General features: G+C 41.1%; 1 protein-coding gene across 2 annotated transcripts in view; it reads left to right on the top strand.

Moving 5' to 3' along the window:
• Positions 1-229: 229 nt before the first annotated feature.
• Positions 230-22,714, top strand: part of LOC128696539 (HEAT repeat-containing protein 3) — a 109,701-nt gene continuing 87,216 nt past the window's right edge. The window contains exons 1-3 of one of the 2 annotated variants that reach the window (XM_053787829.1): positions 230-489; positions 5,236-5,408; positions 7,595-7,795. In XM_053787829.1, the coding sequence (XP_053643804.1) occupies positions 352-489; positions 5,236-5,408; positions 7,595-7,795 (512 nt within the window). In that variant the 5' untranslated portion in view covers positions 230-351. The remainder of the gene's footprint in view (positions 490-5,235; positions 5,409-7,594; positions 7,796-22,714) is intronic. The other variant, XM_053787831.1, reaches the window with a different exon arrangement.

The following is a 22,714-nucleotide window of genomic DNA, read 5'->3' as shown; positions in this document are numbered from 1 at the left end:
GATATCAGAACTTTGCGGCCCAATTCCTGTACCCATTATGTACCTCTGTAATCCATTGACTACCGTTCACAGAATTGGTATTTTAAACAAGTAATGATTTTAATCAAAATAAAAATTTATTGTAAAAATCTATATTTCCTAACTCTTAAAACTAATGAATATCATTTATTCATTAATACGTTATTTTGTAACGTATAATAATATATAATAATTTAGCTCTGTAGTGCAGGTGATGGCAGTTGCCTCGGCCACTAGCGAGATGTTATTTACAGATATTGCTACCGCTCACCAGCGGGAGTAACGCAATATTTTTGTATTTAAATTCTCCATTTGGCCAGTAAGACTTCAAAAATGGGAAAAATGAAGCAGCGGCGGCAGCGGTCATCCCGATATAACCCTATTGTAATGTCAAATAACAGAGCAGCGACGGGAGATGAGCTGGTAGTATCGAGGAGCTCAACTGCTGGTCTCAAGCTTGTCGAGGAGAAGGTATAATAATAATATTTGTTTCTACAAGTGCATGACACAACTTTTACAGAACTAGCCGACATCAGTGATATATGTTTCTTCCATGTATGCTCGGGGATGGAAGCATGTGTTGGGGTCGTTTAATAAATCTTACATCATACTAACGTAGCCTGTACGGTTGAGGATGACCACTCCTCCTCCACTAATAATGATATTCTCATCACCACGGCGGACAAAAGAGGAGGAGGAGGAGTGGGCATCATTAGTAAGATGCAAGATTTATTCAATGACCCTAACACGTAAAGAAACAGATTCCTTTCTCAGTAAGACCTGCAGCATACTCAGGAAATCAGAAGGCAAAAAAATCTCTTGTTCCTCATCCCTACCAACCCCAAGTCAGCAAGGCTTTATGGTTTACCGAAGACCCATAAACCAAATGTGCCTATGAGACCTATTACATCTGGAATCGGCAGCACCCCACACAGCTTGGCAGGAGTTTTGGCAAAATATTTCTCTAAACTCCTGGGTACAATTAGTCAGGCTCACCTGAAGCATTTGGGTGACCACCTTAACCCCTTGACTGTCACAACCCCCAATCCCGAGGTGTCTCCTGGTGTCGCAAAATTTAAAAAAAAAAATTATTTTTTCTTATGAAATGATAGAGAATCTTTTCCCAATTGTAATGACACCAAAAGAATGAAATTTGATGGAAAACTGACGGAATTACGCTCTTGCGAAGTTAGCGACCTTGGCGATATTTACAAATCGGTGATTTCGCCCACTTTGAGCCCTATTTTCAGCTAATTCCATTGTTCCAGTAGACCAAACTCATAGCTACTTCTTTAGATCTCCGTTTTTTTTTCTATCGATTGAGTACAAGAAACTGCCCATTTACCGATTTCAACTACCCAATAACGTGATCAGAATTTGCAATTTGGCCAATTTCAGAATGAACAATGCAGACATTCCTGGTTCTAAAATAACATTTTCTTTGTTCATCAGTCATGTCTCCAGGCCCCTCTGATATTATTCTTGCTTTCTATTTTGAACTTTTATTCAAACAAAAAATAGAAGATTTACTGTTATGCAGACTACTGCAATACTGTAATAATTGTACAAATAATGTCAACCCATTCATGACTGCATATTAGAATGGCTAATTGGACATTTATTGGACAACGACATCATTTGTTTACTTTTGAACATCGGCAAAAATCAAACATTTCCCCTACTTTGAGCTCCATTTCAAAATCACCTCTATTTCTATAATATGTTTTCCATTCTATCAAATGAGACCAAGAAAACGAGAATACAACCATAAATACTATACGAAAATAGACCACAAAGTCGGCACTTTAATTAAAAAAAACGGTCGGAGTTTTTTTTTCTCGTGCACTGCGTGCTCCAGGATTTTTTTTATATGGTGCACACAGACCACACAGACCCATTCTCTCACATGTGGGGCTACCAGCTTTCTCCTGCTTGATTTGAAGCCGCTAGAATTTATGAGTATATATACGTCAACCACGGTGGCTCGTAATACGTATATATATGACCGAAACAGTCAAAGGGTTAACCATGTCAAGGATCTCGACATGAGTGATAAGAAGCTTGCAAGTTTCGATGTGACTGTCTTATTCACCAATGTCCCAATTGATCAAGCCATTGAGCTTTGCAGGGTGATTAACGATGATACAGAGTTACCTGTACCCCGCCCAGATTTTGAGAGCCTTGTCAAACTTTGTGTTCGTTATAATTGCTTCAGGTTTGAAGACAAGAAGTATAAACAACTCTTCAGGCTAGCCATGGGATCACCCCTTAGTGCAGTACTTGTCAATTTATATATGGAGGACCTAGAATCCAGACAGATCTTCAGTAACATCCCTAGGTCAGTTACATGGATGCGGCATGTTGATGATATTTTGGTCATTGTACCCAAAAATCTAGATGTACGTGGCATCCTCAACAACATCAACACTGTAGATGAATGGTTCAGAGAACCGACACGTTGATAAATTAGACACGTGCAGCTCTTGGGTATCTTTATTGAGGAAACGTTTCTCCACACAGTGGCTTCATCAGTCCATACAAAGGAGAATCGTGACGAACAGGATAAGAATGAGGTAATCAGTCCCTCAACCTTGAGTCGATGTGGTCAGTCCATCAATCTTGAATAGAATACAGCATATGTGCTGAGAAGTAGCTTATATACCGCTTATATACTGTGTGGAGAAACGTTTCCTCAATAAAGATACCCAAGAGTTGCACATGTGTCTAATTTATCTACATCAACACTCTGGAACCTACTAATAAATTTACACTAGAGGAGGAGAAGAACAACCAATTACCTTTTCTTGACGTTCTCCTACTCACTGGTGAAAACAGACTTTCTTTTAAAGTGTACTGGAAACCTACCTACAAGAACGATCTTCTACATTTCTTCTCTCACCATGACACCAGAACTAAAAGAGGGGTAGTTATTGCCTTCTTTCTGAGAGCCTACAGAATTTCCAGTCTGCAGATCCTCAAAGAAGAATGCACATACATCACCAGTTCTTTTAGTTCACTACACTTTCCCCTACACTTCATATGTGACTGCAGGAAATGTGCAACACATATCCTCATCAAGACCAACACCAATCAAATTGAAGAAAAGCCTCCAAGTTACATCATTTTACCAGTAGGCAATGTTGCCACTAACATTTCAAAAACGTTTGACAGAAAACTGGCTAAAATATCTACCAGCTCTTCAACTGTTAGGAACCTGGTACAAAAACCCAAGCATGATTCTGGCATGAGTGCAGGAATTTACACTATACCATGTGGGGGGTGTGACAAAGTATATGTGGGGGAAAGAGCCAAATCTCTGGAAGTAAGGATCACCCAACACAAAAATGCTTGCAGAAATGATGACCATAAAAACGCATGTGTTCAACATAGGGACGATGTTGGACACCTCATGAAATTCAGTGAGACTAAACTAGCAATTAAAGAAGACGATTTAAGACTGAGAAAATGCATAGAAGCTGCCCTAACTGCTGTCAGTAACACTATAAAGAAAAAGTCCAGTAGTTACTGCTGTTACATGATGTCAACAGGTCCCTCTGCAGCCATCCGTCTCACCACCTTAGTTACACTACTACTACCACCTCTACCCATGCGACACTTCACTTGACTCCTGCCACTATATATACACGTTTTCTTAATTTTCTCTGTATTAGGACTGAAGAAGCCACTCGTGGCGAAACGTTTCCTTTAATAAATGTCCTGAACTGTTGATTAGTATCTTTGTCCACAGTAAACAAATGACATCATGCATCCAATACACATCAACTGGTGGGTCAAATATACATTCATGAATGTGCTGATATTGTTTATACAATTATTACAGTATTGCATAATAGTAATCTTCTATTTTTTGGTGTAAATAAAAATTCTGTATGTAAAAAAATCAAAATGGAATTCATCTGTAAAGCCTGGAAACGTTACTAATAAACAGAGGAAATGTTATTTTAGTGCCAGGAATGCCTGCATTGTTTATTCTGGACCTTGTTTTGAAATTGGATTATTTTAAACTTTGTGTAAAATTGGCCAAATTACTAATTTCTGATCACTTTATTGGCATAAATCGAACATTTCCATTACTTTGAGCTCTATTTCAAGTTACTTTCATTCATGAAATCAATAAAAATAATCTCTATTTCTCCATTCTGTTAAATGAGACCAAAAAGCCGAGAATGTAACCATAAAATCCATGCAAAAATACGCCGCAAAAAACACAATTGCAGTTTTTTTTTCTCTTGCACTGCGTGCTGCAGGATTTTTTTTTATATGGTGCATGCTTACCGCAGAGACCCATTCTCTCATATCTAGGCCCAAATATACCACTCACAGCTTATCTGAGTGAGCTGAGCTCATGATGTACTACGGGACCAACACTGGCTTCAAATCTGTGATACTATGGGACTGACCCTGAAAGGGGTAATATTGCTCTTAGTGTCCACTTTCTTTTTAAATTCTTCTGAAATGGTAGAATGTTTTCTAGAGGTAATGAAACCAAAAGTAAGAAATTTGATGGAAAACTTATGAGATTAGGCAGGCAAGTGCAAAGTTAGCTGGCTTGACACAATTTACCCATCAGCAATTTCGTCCACTTTGAGTCGTATATTAAGCCAACTCTATTTCTTCAATCAATCAAATTCTTAGCTATTTTGCTAGTATGCCTTCCATTCTGTCGATTAAGCACAAGAAATTGATCATTTAACTATTTCAGTTACCCTATGCAATGTACAGAATTTGGTAATTTGGCCAGTTCTACACAAAATTAAAAAAAATACTTAAAAATAATCCAAACTAAACACTAGACATTCTTGGCACTAAAACATTTCTACATTCATTAATCACTTTCCCAGGCCTCTCCTATATTAAACTTGACATCCATTTTTAATTCATAATCCTACACACAGATAATGAAATATAACCAGGAATGATTGGTCATGGTTTATGGTGTCCCAATAATTGAATCAGACATATTAAAAACCCTTAAAACAGACTGGGGAAGTGTGTGGGGGCCTTACCCATCCTCAGAATAATCAGCAAAAATCGAATATTTTTCCTTTTTGAGCTCAGTTTCAAGCTAATATAGGAGAGGCCTGGGGACATGATAAATGAACAGAGGATAGGTGGCTTTAGTGGCTTATGAGTTTAAGCACTTTAAGGAAATCTTAGGAGTTTAACAATTCTCTTTCATATCTCTTGGCGATTTAGCTCACTAGCGCAGTAATGGAGGAGCGTGTCAGTGGTCTTAACATTCTTGCTGCCCTTGCCTTAGATGATGAAGCACACTCGACCATCATGAACAGCATGATAGTAGGAAAAGTGGCAGCCCTTTTGAGGGATCCAGTTATAGATGTTAGACTAGTTGCAGCAGGAGCACTGAGGTAAGTTTACACTTTACTGTTTAAAACTGGTGCATACTTTTGTTTCATAAATGGATATTAATTAAATTCATTTCTAATTCCAGTGTTAAAGACCTATAACCAGTCAGTTATAGATTATTCATTCACATTGAGTGCTGTGTAGCTTGTCTGTCATTTTAATGTGGCATCATTTGTGCCCTTCTCTGGGAGCAAAAAAATTCAAAATATTTCTTCACGTAAAATCCAAGTCAGAGCCCACCTCTAGAATTGACCTATTATTCACAAGAGGTTCATACACCACTGAAAAAGAAACAAGCGAAATATTGGAAGTCCCGTATGAATCAACATTCAGTGATTCACTAAACAAAATAAGAATAGAGAATCCAGATTTTTTTTTCATTACCTCTTCCTGCTCTGTTAATCGTGTATCTGAAATAATCGCTGATTTCCATAGAATTAGAAAAAGAAATAGAAAACATGCCCACACATGCAGCACCAGGACTTGGGTCATGGAACTCCTTATTTATAAAAAGTGCAAAGGAAGGAGGATATGAAGAATTTATATGATAGGGCCATTAGTATCCATTAGACATTTGTAAGTGCTTTACATCAGAGTGAGTCAAGACAAGTGGTTTTGGGGTTTCGATGTTCTTTTGGAGTGTGAGCAAGGTAACATTTATGAAGAGATTCGGGGAAACTGAGGAGTGTGTTTCACTTAGTAAAGTGATTACTAAAGAAAGTAGTGGCACATGGTATCTGGAGAGAAATTCTCTCCTAAATTCAGGCATGGCTGATTAGTAGTCAACAGGAACTCTGTATTAATGGGAAGAAACAAAGAAAAAGGGCCCATTACAAATAGTGTTGCATAGGGTCAGTATTACGACACTTGTTCAGTCTACATAAATGATATTGATGAGGGAATTAAAGAAGTCCCAAGGTTTAGCTTCATTATATTGTTGGTAAGGCCTCCATATTACAAAGTGAACTTAAAGAAACCAAAATACACAGAGAAGGATGACAAAACGAATCCTTTGCACTAGAAATATTTTATCTGATATTAGGTTAAAGATAATGAATATGTACTGTATGGAGTGGCATACAGTTAAGGAGATGATATTGAACTGTGTAAATGGAAGTAAATGTGTTCAGATACTTTGGAGTGGACTTGTCGACAGATGGATTTACGAAAGACTCGGTGAACCATAAAATTGACGAAGCAAAATAGGGAATGTATGAGAGTATAGTGGTACTAGTGCTCTTATATGGGTGTGAAGTATGGTTTGTGAATGCTGCAGCAAGGAAGAGGCTGGAGGCAGTGGAGACTTCATGTCAGAGGATCATGTGTGGAGTGAATGTTATGTAGATACACCTACTATCCAACTTACGACCGAGTTCGGTTCCGAGAAACCGGTCGTAAGTCGAAATGGTCGTAAGTCAAACTTTACTACTGAATATCAACAAAACATTTTTGTAATTACTTTATTTTATTGTTTTATTTTGGTATTTCATGTTTTACTTTACTTTTTATGTTGTTAGTACTGTATTTTATACTGTAAGGTTTAGGATAAACACTGTGTACAACACAAATAGTTGTTTATTTCTCAGAAATTTGGCATAAAAAACACGGTCATAAGTCGAGCAGGTCGTAAGTCGGATGATAGGTGTAATTCATAGCTTAGAGATTAGAAGGACGTGTGGAGTTGTTGAGGATGGAACAAAATAAGATGACTTTGAGGGAGTATAAATCAGTAGTGGAGAGAAGTCGGGGTAGGGGGCCATCCTATGAAAAATTGGAAGAAGGAGGGTAAAGGAGGTATTGTGTGCGAGGGTAGAGCTAGTGTTTTTTTTTTTTTTTATGACTTGACATGCTGTTGGAGTTTGAGCAAGGTAACATTTATGAAGGGATTCTGGGAAAACATTTAGCTTGATTTGAGTCCTGGAGATGGAAAGTACAGTGCCTGCACCCTGAAGGAGAGATAGGGATATTTGCAGTTTTGAACTGTAGTATCGGCAACCCTCTGGAAAGACAGTGATGGAGTGAGTGATAGTGAAAGTGTTTCTTCTTTTTATGGGGTCACCCTAACTCAGTGGTAGTGGCCAGTTTGTTGAAAAAAAAAAGAAAACTGGAATAAATAAAATGGGTATACTAAATGTAATGTAAAATATTTTGAAGATGTTTTCTCTAACATTTATGTTTTTAATGCTAGAAATATAAGTGCTGGTGGATCAGATGAGATTATTGAAGCAATGGTACAGCAAGACATATTAACACCTTTGGCTGAGCTGCTGCAAGAGTACAGTGAGCCCTGGATACCTTCAATGACAGACCTTGGTGAAACCGCACCAAGGGAGGTTGATCCCATGACCAACACTTTTGTACAGGCTACTCATCTTCTCTGGAATCTTTGGTAAGTTATTTAACCCTTAAACTGTCCAAACGTAGATCTACGTTTGCTCGCATAACGCTCCGAACGTAGATCTGTGTCTTTTTTTTTTTTTCACATTCTTTCTTATGGAGAAAAATCAAGGTCGGAGCACTACGCGCACAAACATAATTCTACATTTGGACAGTTTAAGGGCTAAAAAGTTACATTATTGAACATGCAATAAAATTAAATGTAGTCTAACCACTGTATATACCCTACTTATGCAGGAAGATCACATGAAACTCATAAGCACACTGTCTCTGAAAATTGTATCTTTAATATAGATTTACAAAGTCTTTTGGGGAAGAGTATGTAGTATTGAAAGTAGAAAACAGTATGTATATCCACACACTGATAATGAAAACTAGAGGATGTTTCAGTTCATAGTGGACCATTAGCAAGTCAGGAGTGAGAAAAAAATGGTGAGAATTGTTCCAGCTTTAACCCTTTCAGGGTCAGCAGGCCCTCTCCTAAACTTGTTCTCAGGGTCAGAAATTTTTCGGAAAAAAAATAAATATGTTTTCTTATAAAATGATAGAGAATCTTTTCCCAATCATAATGACTCCAAAAGTAGAAATTTGATGGAAAACTTACGGAATTATGCTCTCGCGAAGTTAGCGGTCTCGACAGTGTTTACGCATCCGCGATTTTGCCCACTTTGAGCCCTATTTTCGGCCAATTCCAATGTACCAGTCGACAAAAATCTTAACTATTTCATTAGAACTCCATTTTTTCTATTGAATGAGTACAAGAAACCATCCATTTACCGATTTCAACTATCCAATGAAGTGGTCAGAAATTGGCAATTTTGCCAATTTCACACAAATTTCAAAAGATGCCAATTTCCAAATAAGGTCCAGGATAAACAAGACAGACATTCCTGGCACTAAAATAACATTTCCTCTGTTCATTAGTCATGTCCCCAGCCCTCTGTTATATTTCTTTTTGCTTTCCACTTTGAATTCTTATTCTCACAAAAAATAAAAGATTTACTGTTATGCAGGCTACTGCATTAGTGTAGAAATGGTGTAGAAATGGTATAAATAATATCAGCGCACTTGTGAAAGAATATTAGACTCACCAGTTGATGTGTATTGGATGCATGGCATGATTTGTATACTTTTGAACTTTGGCAAAAATCAAACATTTCTGCTACTTTGAGCTCAATTTCAAGGTCCTTTTCTTTGTGAAACCAATTAGAATCATCTCAATTTCTGTAACATGTCTTCCATTCTATAAAATGAGACCAGGAAAACTAGAATACAACCATAAATAGCATACGAAAATACACTGCAAAGTCACTGTTTTAAACCAAAAACACGGTCAGAGTTTTTTTTTTCCTCATTATGCACTGTATGCTGCAGGATTTTTTTTTATACTGCACACACTGACCACACAGACCCACTCTTTCATATGTAGGCCTACCAGCTTTCTCTCACTAGATTTGAAGGCGCTAGAATTTATGCGTACTAGTACGGCACCAACCCTGGTGTGCAAGCCATACTAGTATAGCACCAACCCTGAAAGGGTTAATATGTGATTGTTGTTGTTTATGAACATCAGTCACATATTGGGTCATAACCCAATTTGGTCATGACCCAAACCTAATTTCCCCATTAGATTGTATGTAAATACAATTCATCCATTCCAGACCACTACGAACTGTATGTAAATAATTTTTTTTTTTTTTTTTTTTTTTTAGCACAAAAATAGTTAATTGTACCATAGAATGCACAGTGTAATAGTAAACTAAATGTAAAACCCTTGAATAACACTTGAGATAACCTTGAACAACAGAGAAAACTATTATTGCACAAGTTAACTCCGTTATTTATTGCCCGATTTCTTTCATTTTTGATGTACATTAAGAAGCATCTTTCCATCATACATTGCCCAAGTTTCAGTAAGATAGCCCAACAAACAACTGAGATAAAAAATATTTACCAAAAATCACATGTGGCAAGCCCTAGCCGGGTACTGGCACTGTGAGAAGCTGTTTCAGCACTACCTGCTGATAAAACATTGTTATTCCGAATTTATCATGGATGTAATTACAGGAAGTAGGGAAAATTGGTGCATGCAAAGAAAATGGCACGGAATGTGAAAATTGGCATGGCTGTGTTTGTTTGGCACCTGATTATGTGTTTGTGACCAGATGCAAAAATCTGGCTAATTTTTTGGTCACGAACTGATTTGTTCATGTACGTAAGCGTTCGTGACCAGAGGTTCCACTGTACATGTATATGTAATGCATGAAACCTATACATTTTAAATATTTTTTATTAAAAACTAAAAATGTGATGAAGCAAGTTTTTTAATTTAGCAAAATTGGATACATCTCCAGTGTACTATTACACTACTCTGCATGACTGTTACAGGTAAATGTAATAAACAAATTGTGGTAATCATAGGGCATAACTGGATTGATTAATCCCTAAACTGTTACATTGATCTATGTGAGGGAAATTGAACAGAACATAGATCACATTGATCTATGTAAGGGAAACTGAACAGAACATAGATCATCAGTTTAATTTTGAATTTTCACATGCTGTATTTTCTACTATACAGTACAGGGCAGCCATCACTAATCCGGCAATCACTTATCTGGTTCCATCAGTAATCCGGCACTAATTTCAGCTAGCATAATTTCAAATTTCATCATTATACTGACACAAATTTCATCATTATATTTACTAAAAAATTGTGCAGATGGTTGTAAATCAACAGTAGCAAGCTAATGGAGGAGAAAGCAGTGATGAAAATGAGGATGATGTAGCAGAAAGAGTCTCTGTTGATAAGTTAATTAAGTGTATTCTAATCTAACCACTGTGTAATCCGGCAAACTCACTAATCCGGCACACTACAGATCCCAATGATGCCGGATTAGTGATGGCCGACCTGTATAAGTTGCACTGACACATTCATTGCACCCTGATTTTTAAAGGACTTTTTTGGAAAACTTTTATCTCATAACATGCATGGGCCCAGAAACTGGATGCCTGTCTACTAAATGTGCCAAACCAGCCAGCATGTAATGGCTTATTGGCCTGTGGGCTATTAGCAATAATGATTTGATTGACCAGCCACTCAATAAGAGAGACTGGTCTCAGGATAATTTTTCTTCTGTCTTTGTATGCAGCAAAGAGAACCAAAAATATGTAGAATTTGTAAGACATTTTAGTGAACATAAACATATGTGAGTATAGTCACTAATAAATATTAAACAATACAGCAAAAAAAACTTTTTGATATTTTCTTTACCTTATTCTATTACCAGTTTGTGTGTGATTATACTTTTTTTTTTTTAATCTGCAGCCATATGATAACGTAAATTTAATCCTTAACTTTTTCATTGTCCGTGCCATAGTATGACACCATGAGCTCAGCTCATTTAGATAAGCTGTGAACAACAAATTTGGGCCTGTACATGAGAGAATGGGTATTTGCAGTAAGTGTCCACCATATAAAAAAATCCTGTGGCACGCAGTGCATGAGAAAAAAAAAATAAGACCGTTGTCTTGGCTTAAAACTGTGACTTTGCAGTAAGTGTATTTTTGTATGGTTTTTCTGTGTTTTGGTTTCATTTGATAGAATGGAAGATATGTTACAGAAATAGACGATTTTGATTGATTGGTTTCAGGACTGAAAATAGCTTGAAATTGAGTTCAAAGTAGTGAAAATGTTTGATTTTTGCCAATATTCAAGAGTAAACAAATCACGTCACCCGTCTAATACACATCCAACTGGTGGGTCTAATGTGTTCACAAATGCACTGATATTATTACAATATTATTACAATATTGCTTAACAGAATCTTTTTTGTGTGTGAATAAAAATTCAAAATGGAATTCACGTGTAAAGCTGGGAAAGTAAGTAATGAACAGAGGAAATGCTATTTTAGTGCCAGGAATGCCTGCATTGTTTATTCTGGACCCTATTTTGAAATGGAATATTTTGAAATTTGTGTGAAATTGGCCAAATTACCAATTTCTGGTCACTTGATTGGGTAGTTGAAATAGTTCATTGGGCAGTTTCTTGTGCTCAGTTGATAAAATGGAAGACACACTAGTGAAACAGTGATGAATTTGGTCAACTGGAACAATGTAATTTGCCTAAAATAGGACTTGATGGACAAAATTGCTGATGTGTACATATAGCTGACACAGCAAAATTCACGAAAGTGTAATTTCATCAGTTTTCCATCAAATTTTGTACTTTTAGTTTCATTACCTTCAGAAAAAGATTCTCTGTTGTTTCATAAGGTTTTTTTATTTAATTATTGGACACAGAAAGCAGTTCTTAGATCAGAGGCCTGGATAATGAAAGGGTTAACAAGCAGGACTGTGTAATAAATTAACAACCAACTTAGAGTGTTTACTCCCTCATGATAAAGTTGATAAGTTAGCCAAAAAAAAGTACCCTGAAGGAAAATGTAGAATATAACTTCGATGTATGTGTGTTTATCATTAAGAATATTATTAGGAGAAATGTTAATAACAGAAGTGAATGTTATAGGATTGCAATTAGAAGCCTGAGTAGATTTATCACCCATTATGATAACATGAATGTAGCTATAATAATAATAATAATAATATCTTTATTTCTACAAGTACATGTACAAGGTATACAGGTCTAGCTGACATCAATGACATACAGTGGAACCTCGGCTTACGAGTTTAATCCGTTCCGTGACCTTGCTCATATTCCAGTCTGCTCGTATGCTGAGTCAATTTTCCTCATTTAAATTAACTGAAATGCCATTAATTCGTTCCAGTGGGATTCGTGCTCTCAGGACCTAGGACAAAATACAGTGGAACCTCAGCTTACGAAAGCCCCACCATGCGAATTTTTCAGGATACAAACCGTCGTTTGATCGATTTTTTGCTTCAGGATACAAACAAAATTTCAGGATGCGAACTTCCTCCTCAAGGGAGGTTCCTTAAATAAATAAATAATTTATTTTTATTTAGTGAAGGGATTCAGGGAAACCGGTTATTTTTTTAGCCGGACTTGAGTCCTGGAAATGGGAAGTACAATGCCTGCACTTGAAAGGAGGGGTTTTTGGGATATTGGCAGTTTGGAGGGATATGTTGTGTATCTTTATACGTATATGCTTCTAAACTGTTGTATTCTGAGCACCTCTGCAAAAACAGTGATTATGTGTGAGTGAGGTGAGTGTTGAATGATGATGAAAGTATTTTCTTTTTGGGGATTTTCTTTCTTTTTGGATCACCCTGCCTCGGTAGGAGATGGCCGACTTGTTAACCCGTAAATGGTCCAAACGTATATATACATTTTTACTGCTAGTGCCCCAAACGTATATATATTTTATTTTTCCTGCCTTCAAATTTGGCACGATTGGCCTGACAGTGCACGCGGTATTAAAAAATCTGGGACCACTTAGTACCTTGTGGGAGCACCAGTTCAAATGAGTGCCAGCTAGAGTAAACAGTGCAGCAAACACCTGGGATTCACTGATTTCATGTAGCATTAACTCTCCCATTTTAAGAGGAAAGTGATTTTGATCCCGAGTTTAGTAGCTTTGAGGTGGATGTGGCCATAAGTGGTCAATGAAATATCAAAAAATCTCCATAATGACCCATGTGCAACATTTGTGCAACACCCTTTCAGAATGTCTTATAACCTATGTCCTAAGTAAAGAGAAAAAATGCTGGCTGGCTGGCTGATTGGCTGACTGACTGGCTGGCTGGCTGATTGGCCGGCTGCTGGCAGTCTAGCTCTATCTCCGTTTGTCTGTATCTATGTCTATCTCTCTGTCTATCCTTGTCTCTGTCTATCTCTGTCTGTGTCTATCTCTCTATCTCTGTCTCAGAGGTACCTGGAGTTTACCTGGAGAGAGTTCCGGGGGTCAACGCCCCCGCGGCCCGGTCTGTGACCAGGCCTCCTGGTGGATCAGAGCCTGATCAACCAGGCTGTTGCTGCTGGCTGCACGCAAACCAACGTACGAGCCACAGCCCGGCTGATCAGGAACTGACTTTAGGTGCTTGTCCAGTGCCAGCTTGAAGACTGCCAGGGGTCTGTTGGTAATCCCCCATATGTGTGCTGGGAGGCAGTTGAACAGTCTCGGGCCCCTGACACTTACTGTATGGTCTCTTAACGTGCTAGTGACACCCCTGCTTTTCATTGGGGGATGGTGCATCGTCTGCCAAGTCTTTTGCTTTCGTAGTGAGTGATTTTCGTGTGCAAGTTCGGTACTAGTCCCTCTAGGATTTTCCAGGTGTATATAATCATGTATCTCTCCCTCCTGCATTCCAGGGAATACAGGTTTAGGGACCTCAAGCGCTCCCAATAATTGAGGTGTTTTATCTCCGTTATGCGCGCCGTGAAAGTTCTGTGTACATTTTCTAGGTCGGCAAGTTCACCTGCCTTGAAAGGTGCTGTTAGTGTGCAGCAATATTCCAGCCTAGATAGAACAAGTGACCTGAAGAGTGTCATCATGGGCTTGGCCTCCCTAGTTTTGAAGGTTCTCATTATCCATCCTGTCATTTTTCTAGCAGATGCGATTGATACAATGTTATGGTCCTTGAAGGTGAGATCCTCCGACATGATCACTCCCAGGTCTTTGACGTTGGTGTTTCGCTCTATTTTGTGGCCATAAATACACCTACCATCCGACTTACGACCGAGTTCGGTTCCGAGAAACCGGTCGTAAGTCGAAATGGTCGTAAGTCGAACTTTGCTACTGAATATCAACAAAACATTTTCGTAATGACTTTATTTTATTGTTTTATTTTGGTATTTCATGTTTTACTTTACTTTTTATGTTGTCAGTACTGTATTTTATACTGTAAGGTTTAGGATAAACACTGTGTACAACACAAATAGTTGTTTATTTCCCAGAAATTTGGCATAAAAAACACGGTCGTAAGTCGAGTGGTCGTAAGTCGAGCAGGTCGTAAGTCAGATGGTAGGTGTACAAGTACAGTGGACCCTCGACCAGCGATATTAATCCGTTCCTGAGAGCTCATCATTAATCGAAATTATTGTTAGTCGAGTTAATTTTCCCCATAAGAAATAATGGAAATCAAATTAATCCATTCCTGACACCCCAAAGTATTGAAAAAAAAATTTTTACCACATGAAATATTAATTTTAATACACACAAACTGAAGAAGACATGTACAGTTACATGACACTTACCTTTATTGAAGATCTGGTGATGATTGATGGGATGGGAGGAGGGGAGAGTGTTGATCTTCTTAGTGTTTAGAAGGGGAATCCCCTTCCATTAGGACTTGAGGTAGCCAGTCTTTTTCCGGGGTTACTTCCCTTGTTCTTTTAATGCCACTAGGACCAGCTTCAGAGTCACTGGACTTCTGTCGCACAACATATCTGTCCATAGAGGCCTGTACCTCCCGTTCCTTTATGACATTTCTAAAGTGTTTCACAACATTGTCAGTGTACAGGTTGCCAACACGGCTTGCAGTAGCTGTGTCAGGGTGATTTTCATCCATAAAGGTTTGCACTTTAAGCCACATTGCACAGATTTCCTTAATCTTAGAAGTAGGCAACTTCTTCAATTTCTCTATCCCCTCCTCCAAAGCAGTTTCCTCAGGTGTGGCCTCATGCTGATGAAGATGATCTAGCAGCTTATCAGTGGTTAGTTCTTCATTGTCCTCCTCCACCAACTCTTCCACATCCTCCCCACTAACCTCCAACCCCAAGGACTTCCCCAATGCCACAATGGATTCCTCAACTGGCATAGGATTCTCAGGGTTAGCCTCAAACCCTTCAAAATCCCTTTTGTCTACACATTCTGGCCACAGTTTTTTCCAAGCAGAGTTCAAGGTCCTCTTAGTCACTTCCTCCCAAGCCTTACCTATAATGTTTACACAATTGAGGATGGTAAAGTGATCTTTCCAAAACTCTCTTAGAGTCAGTTGAGTTTCTGAGGTCACTACAAAGCACCTTTCAAACATAGCTTTTGTATACAGCTTCTTGAAGTTGGAAATGACCTGCTGGTCCATGGGCTGCAGGAGAGGAGTGGTATTAGGAGGCAAAAACTTCGCCTTAATGAAGCTCATGTCCCTAGAAAGTCGCTCTGCCAAGTCTGAAGGATGACCAGGAGCATTGTCTAATAACAGGAGGCACTTAAGGTCTAATTTCTTTTCAATTAGGTAATTTTTCACAGTGGGGCAAATGCATGGTGTAACCAGTCATAGAAAAAGTCCCTAGTGACCCATGCCTTACTGTTTGCCCTCCACAGCACACACAAATTAGCCTTGAGAACATTGTTTTTCCTGAACACTGGGAGTTTCTCAGTGATACACCAATAAAGGCTTCACTTTGCAATCACCACTAGCATTGGCACACATCAACAGAGTAAGCCTGTCTTTCATAGGCTTATGTCCTAGGAGTGCCTTTTCCTCCTGAGTAATGTAGGTCCTGCTTGGCATTTTCTTACAAAACAGGCCTGTTTCGTCACAATTAAACACTTGTTCAGGTTTCAGCCCTTCACTGTCTATGTACTCCTTGAATTCCTGCACATATTTTTCAGCCGCTTTGTGGTCCGAACTGGCAGCCTCACCATGCCTTATCACACTATGAATGCCACTACGCTTCTTAAGTCTCTCAAACCAACCTTTGCTGGCCTTAAATTCACTCACATCACCACTAGTTGCTGGCATTTTTTTAATTAAATCGTCATGCAGCTTCCTAGCCTTTTCACATATGATCGCTGAGATGCTATCTCCTGCTATCTGTTTTCGTTTATCCACCAATAAGAGTCTCTCAACATCATCTATCACTTGTGATCTCAGTTTGAAAACATAGTTGCACCTTTGGCAAGAACAACTTCCTTGATTGCGTTTTCTTGCCCAATAGTAGCGATGGTTGATTGGGGTTTACTATACAACCTGACCAGCTCGAACACACCCCCACTTTCATACTTAATGATCTCTTTCTTCATCTCCATAGTAATTCTCACCCTTTTGCTGTAGGTTGGCACTAGAAGCTTTCTTAGGGCCCAGTGACTTATTTGCGCGCAATCACTACAAGGCTGTGATAAATGAAATGTTCAATTGTATGTTTGGAAGGGGCCGCAGTGGCTGGCTGGCTTGTAACACTGGCACCCATGGGACAAGTGAGGCGCTCAGGCCAAAGTGGGCGCGTCTCGAGCGGAGCGAATAGCGTTGAGTCGGGTTTTTAAGGGTAGCGAGCAAAATTTTTGCGATAAAATGTATCGCTAGTCGGATTTATCGATAATCGATGCCATCGTTGGTCGATGGTCCACTGTATACATAGTGTAAATTACCTAGGATAACCCAAAAAATCCAGACAAAGTGCTATACTCTGCTTGAAGATATGAATAAAGGTGATGACCCAGTCTTGTGGTTCTCTCTGAGACAGAGAGCTAGATGGATAGACAGGGAGCTTGACAGACAGACATGTTTGTGTACCAGCAAAAACAAAGAGAGGGCCGATGCTCATCAAATGTCACCTCTAATCTTTTCTTATCAAGTGTTATCACTACACCCTCGAGTATGCTCATCAAATGTCAGCTCTTATCAGATGTTATCTCATCATGTCCCTGTCAGGGGTGGACTTTGTTTTTCATGCTTCAAGGGAACTTATTATTACCTATTATCATATACATATTATCCTCCTCCCTCCTCCTCTCCCTCCTCCCTCCCTCCTCCCTCCCTCCTCCCTCCCTCCCTCTTCTGTCCCTCCCTCTTCCCTCCCTCCTCCTCCCTCCTCCCCCCCCTCCCCCCTTCCCCCTTCCCCCCCTCCTCCCTCCCCCCCCTCCTCCTCCCTCCTCCTCCCTCCCTTCCTCCTCCTTTCTTCCTCCCTCCCCTCCCCTCCCTCCCTCCTCACTCCCTCCCTCCCCCTCTCTCTCCTCCCTCCCCCTTCCTCCCCCCTCCCTCCTCCTCCTCCTCTCCTCCCCCTTTCCTCCTCCTCCTCCCTCCTCCTCCTCCCTCCTCCTCCCTCCTCTCTCTCCCTCCTTCCTCCTCTTCCTCTCCTCCTCTCCCTCCTCCTCCCTCCCCCTCCTCCTCTCTTCCTCCTCCTCCTCTCCTCCTCCCTCCTCCCTCCTCCTCCTCCTCCTCCTCCTCCTCCTCCTCCTCCTCTCCTCCTCCTCCCTCCTCCTCCTCCCTCCTCCTCCTCCTCCTCCTCCTCCCCTCCTCCTCCTCCCCCCTCCTCCTCCTCCTCCTCTCCTCCTCCTCCTCCTCCCTCCATCCTCCTTCCCTCCTCCTCCTCCCTCCTCCTCCTCTCCTCCTCCTCTCTCCCTCCTCTCTCCCTCCTCCTCTCTCTTCCCCTCCTCCTCCTCCTCCTCTCCTCCTCCTCCTCCCCTCCTCTCCCTCCCTCCTCCTCCCTCCTCCTCCCCTCCTCCTCTCCTCCTCCCCTCCTCCTCCTCCTCCCTCCTCCTCCCTCCTCCTCCTCCCTCCTCCTCCTCCCTCCTCCTCCTCCTCCTCCTCCTCCCTCCTCCCTCCTCCTCCCCCCTCCTCCTCCCTCCTCCCCCCTCCTCCTCCTCCTCCTCCTCCTCCTCCTCCCTCCTCCCCTCCTCCTCCTCCTCCTCCTCCCTCCTCCTCCTCCCTCCTCCCCCCTCCTCCTCCTCCTCCTCCTCCTCCTTCCTCCTCCTCCTCCTCCTCCTCCCCCCTCCTCCTCCTCCCTCCTCCTCCTCCCTCCTCCCTCCTCCCTCCTCCTCCTCCCCTCCTCTCTCTCCTCCCTCCTCCTCCTCCTCCCTCCTCCTCCTCCTCCTCCCTCCTCCTCCCTCCTCCTCCCTCCTCCTCCTGCCTCCTCCTCCCTCCTCTTCCTCCCCCCCTCCTCCTTCTCCTCCCTCCTCTTCCTCCCTCCTCCTCCTTCTCCTCCCTCCTCCTCCTCCTCCTCCCTCCTCCTCCTCCTCTCTCCCTCCTCCCTCCTCTCTCCCTCCTCCTCTTCCCTCCTCCTCCTCCCTCCTCCTCCTCCTCCTCCTCCCTCCTCCTCCTCCTCTCCTTCTGCCTCCTCCTACCTCCTCCTCCTCTCCTTCTGCCTCCTCCTCCCTCCTCCTCCTCCTCCTCCCTCCTCCTCCTCCTCCCCCTCCTCCCCCCTCCCCCCTCCTCCTGCCTCCTCCTCCCTCCTCCTCCTCCTCTCCTTCTGCCTCCTCCTACCTCCTCCTCCTCTCCTTCTGCCTCCTCCTCCCTCCTCCTCCCTCCTCCCTCCTCCTCCCTCCTCCTCTTCCCTCCTCCTCCTCCTCCCTCTTCCTCCTACTCCTTCTCCTCCTCCTCCTCCTCCTCCTCCTCCTCCAAGTGTAAATGTCCACCTGTCAGTGTGTTTGTGACAATGTGAGTACAATTTTAGTACCTAATACTAATGTCAGAACAAAGATTGGTTATAAAATGACAGGAACTACTATAAATTGTAATTATCAGAACCTAAAAATTATATAAAATAATATGAAAATAGAAAAAAAAGGTATATCGGCAACAATTCTGCAAGCGGCAGGAATCCATGTTGCTGTCACGTGAGCATCCAGTGCCAACTTCTCGGCCTCGTATCTCTGTAAGTACTGACCCTAATTTTTTTTTATCCTATAACACATAGAAAAATGTGCTCTTTATTTTCATTAAAAAATTATTTTTTTTTTTTTTTTTTTTTTCAAAATATTTGGGGCACTGGGGTAGTGAACGTATACGTATATACATTTGGACCATTTGCGGGTTAAAAAAAAAATTATTTCTTTGCAAAGGTTACAATGTGTGTTTACATATCATAATATGATTGGAGCAAAGAAAGCCACTATCATGCTGAGGCATTTCAGGCAGACTTAACCTAATACTAATAGACTACTTAACCCTTTCAGGGTTTCGGCCGTACTAGTACGGCTTATGCACCAGGGTTTTTGACGTACTAGTATGCCTAAATTCTAGCGCCCTCAAATCTAGTGAGAGAAAGCTGGTAGGCCTACATATGAAAGAATGGGTCTATGTGGTCAGTGTGCGCAGTATGAAAAAAAATCCTGCAGCACACAGTGCGTAATGAGAAAAAAAAACTTTGATCGTGTTTTTAGATTAAAACACCGACTTTGCACCGTATTTTCGTATGGTATTTATTGTTGTATTCTAGTTTTCCTGGTCTCATTCTATAGAATGGAAGACATATTACAGAAGTTGAGGTGATTTTAATTGATTTTAAAATGAAAAGTACCTTGAAATTGAGCTCAAAGTAGCAAAAATGTTCGATTTTTACCAAAGTTCAAAAGTAAACAAATCATGCTAAGCGTCCAATATACGTCAACTGGTGAGTCTAACATTCTTTCACAAGTGCGCCGATATTATTTAAACCATTTTTTACACTAATGCAGTAGTCTGCATAACAGTAAATCTTCTATTTTTTGTGAGAATAAAAATTCAAAGTGGAAAGCAAAAGAAATGTAAGAGGGGTGTGGGGACGTGACTAATGAACAGAGGAAATGTTATTTTAGTGCCAGGAATGTCTTTCTTGTTCATTCTGGACCCTCTTTGGAAATTAGCATCTTTTGAAATTTGTGTGAAATTGGCAAAATTGCTAAATTTTGACCACTGTATTGGATAGTTGAAATCGGTAAATGGGTGGTTTCTTGCACTCATCCGATAGACAAAAATGGAGTTCTAGTGAAATATTCATGATTTTTGTCGACTAGTACAGTGGAATTGGCCGAAAATAGGGTTCAAAATGGGCAAAATCGTTGATGCGTAAACATCGTCGAGACCGCTAACTTCGCGAGAGCATAATTCCATAAGTTTTCCATCAAATTTCATACTTTTGGTGCCATTATGATCGGGAAAAGATTCTCTATCTTTTCATAATTTTTTTTTTTTTTTTAATTTAATTTGAGCGATCCTGAGAACAAGTTTCTGAGAGGGCCTGTCGACCCTGCAAGGGTTAAGTCTAGACAGGTGAAAAGTGTACTAGTAGTGGTTACCAATGTTTTGCTGATGTTGGCACCACAACCATGTCTATCTCAGTGCCAACCAAGAGTCAAAAGGAAGAGATGTGCCACTCTGAGTGACCACAGCAGACCCTTGGGATCCGTGATTTTGTCTTATACAGTGGACCCCCGCATACCGTACGCATCACATAACGTTCAATCCGCATACCGCTCGCTTTTATCGCAAAAATTTTGCCTCGCATACCGCTCAAAAACCCGCTCACCGCTCTTCATCCGAGATGCGTCCAATGTGCGCCCTTAGCCAGCCTCACATGTGCCGCCGGTGGCATTGTTTACCAGCCAGCCTCCGCGGTAACATCCAAGCATACAATCGGAACATTTCGTATTATTACAGTGTTTTTGGTGATTTTATCTGCAAAATAAGTGACCATGGGCCCCAAGAAAGCTTCTAGTGCCAACCCTACAGCAATAAGGGTGAGAATTACTATAGAGATGAAGAAAAAGATCAATGATAAGTATGAAAGTGGAGTGCGTGTCTCCGAGCTGGCCAGGTTGTATAATAAACCCCAATCAACCATCGCTACTATTGGTGGTACAGCTGCTGCTGCTGCTGTACCACCGTCAGCTGCTGCTGCTCTGTCAGCTGCTGCTGCTGCTCTGTCAGCTGCTGCTGCTGCTGCTGCTGCTGTACCACCGTCAGCTGCTGCTGTAGTACCGTCTGCTGCTGCTGTAGCATCGTCTGCTGCTGCTGTAGCATCGTCTGCTGCTGCTGTAGCACTGTCAGCTTCTGCTGCTGCTGTACCACTGTCAGCTGCTGCTGTAGTACCGTCTGCTGCTGCTGTAGCATCGTCTGCTGCTGCTGTAGCACTGTCAGCTGCTGCTGCTGCTGCTGTAGCACCGTTGTTGGTATGGCTTATTGAGAATACCAAGAAACAATTAACCCCAGAGGATTTGCCACTCAGGATAACCCAAAATAGTCAGTGTCATCGAAGACTATCTAACTTATTTCCATTGGGGTCCTTAATCTTGTCTCCCAGGATGCAACCCACACCAGTCGACTAACACCCAGGTGAACAGGGAAAAATGCCTGGAACTAGTGCTCATATTGGTGAATTTAAAGCCAGCAAAGGTTGGTTTGAGAGATTCAAGAATCGTAGTGGCATACACAGTGTGATAAGGCCTGTTCTGGAAGAAAATGCCAAACAGGACCTACAGTACTCAGGAGGAAAAGGCACTCCCAGGACACAGTGTCCCATCAGTCATTGCTGCATCTTCAATAAAGGTAAGTGTCATTTATTCTTCATTTAGTAGAGTAGTACATGCACAATATATATTGTGCATGTACTACTCTACTATTGTGCATGTATCCTTCTCTTTGTGTGTAGGAAAATGTATATTTCATGTGGTAAAAATTTTTTTTTCATACTTTTGGGTGTCTTGCACGGATTAATTTGATTTCCATTATTTCTTATGGGGAAAATTCATTTGCATACCGATCATTTCGCATAACAATGAGCCCTCTTGCATGGATTAAAGTCGCTATGCGGGGGTCCACTGTATTGTACAAATTTCTTACAGTGCCTCACCCAAAGAGACAGTATTTGCGTACAATCAGCAAGAAGCTCAGGAAGTGATTAGAAACTATGAAAAAAACTAGAGAAACAAAGAAGGTAGCAGCATAGAGTGGGGAAGCTGGCCACCACCATCACCACTGTGGCTGCCACTGCCACAACCACTGTGGCCGCCGCCACCACCACCACTGTGGCCGCCGCCGCCACCACCACCACTGGCCACAGTGATCATGTGTTCACCTATATATACATCTGTCTTGACCACACCTGTGGTTACATATGTAACAACCTCACCACCAATCATAGATAAACACTAGCTAGGTGTGGGGTTATGGACTAGGAAGATACTAGAGCGGGAGAGTAAATGGCGGATGCTTTCTGCCGCTGCCGGTGTCGTCATCACTTGCCATATTATGGCCTATTTTATTCATTTTAGAGTATATATCATGTTTCTGTGTT

This window comes from Cherax quadricarinatus, chromosome 47 (genome assembly GCF_038502225.1).
Source record: "Cherax quadricarinatus isolate ZL_2023a chromosome 47, ASM3850222v1, whole genome shotgun sequence".
In the NCBI taxonomy this organism is placed as follows: Eukaryota; Metazoa; Arthropoda; class Malacostraca; order Decapoda; family Parastacidae; genus Cherax; species Cherax quadricarinatus.
The sequence above is the reverse complement of the archived record's forward strand: the minus strand, read 5'-3'. Positions and strand labels throughout refer to the sequence as shown.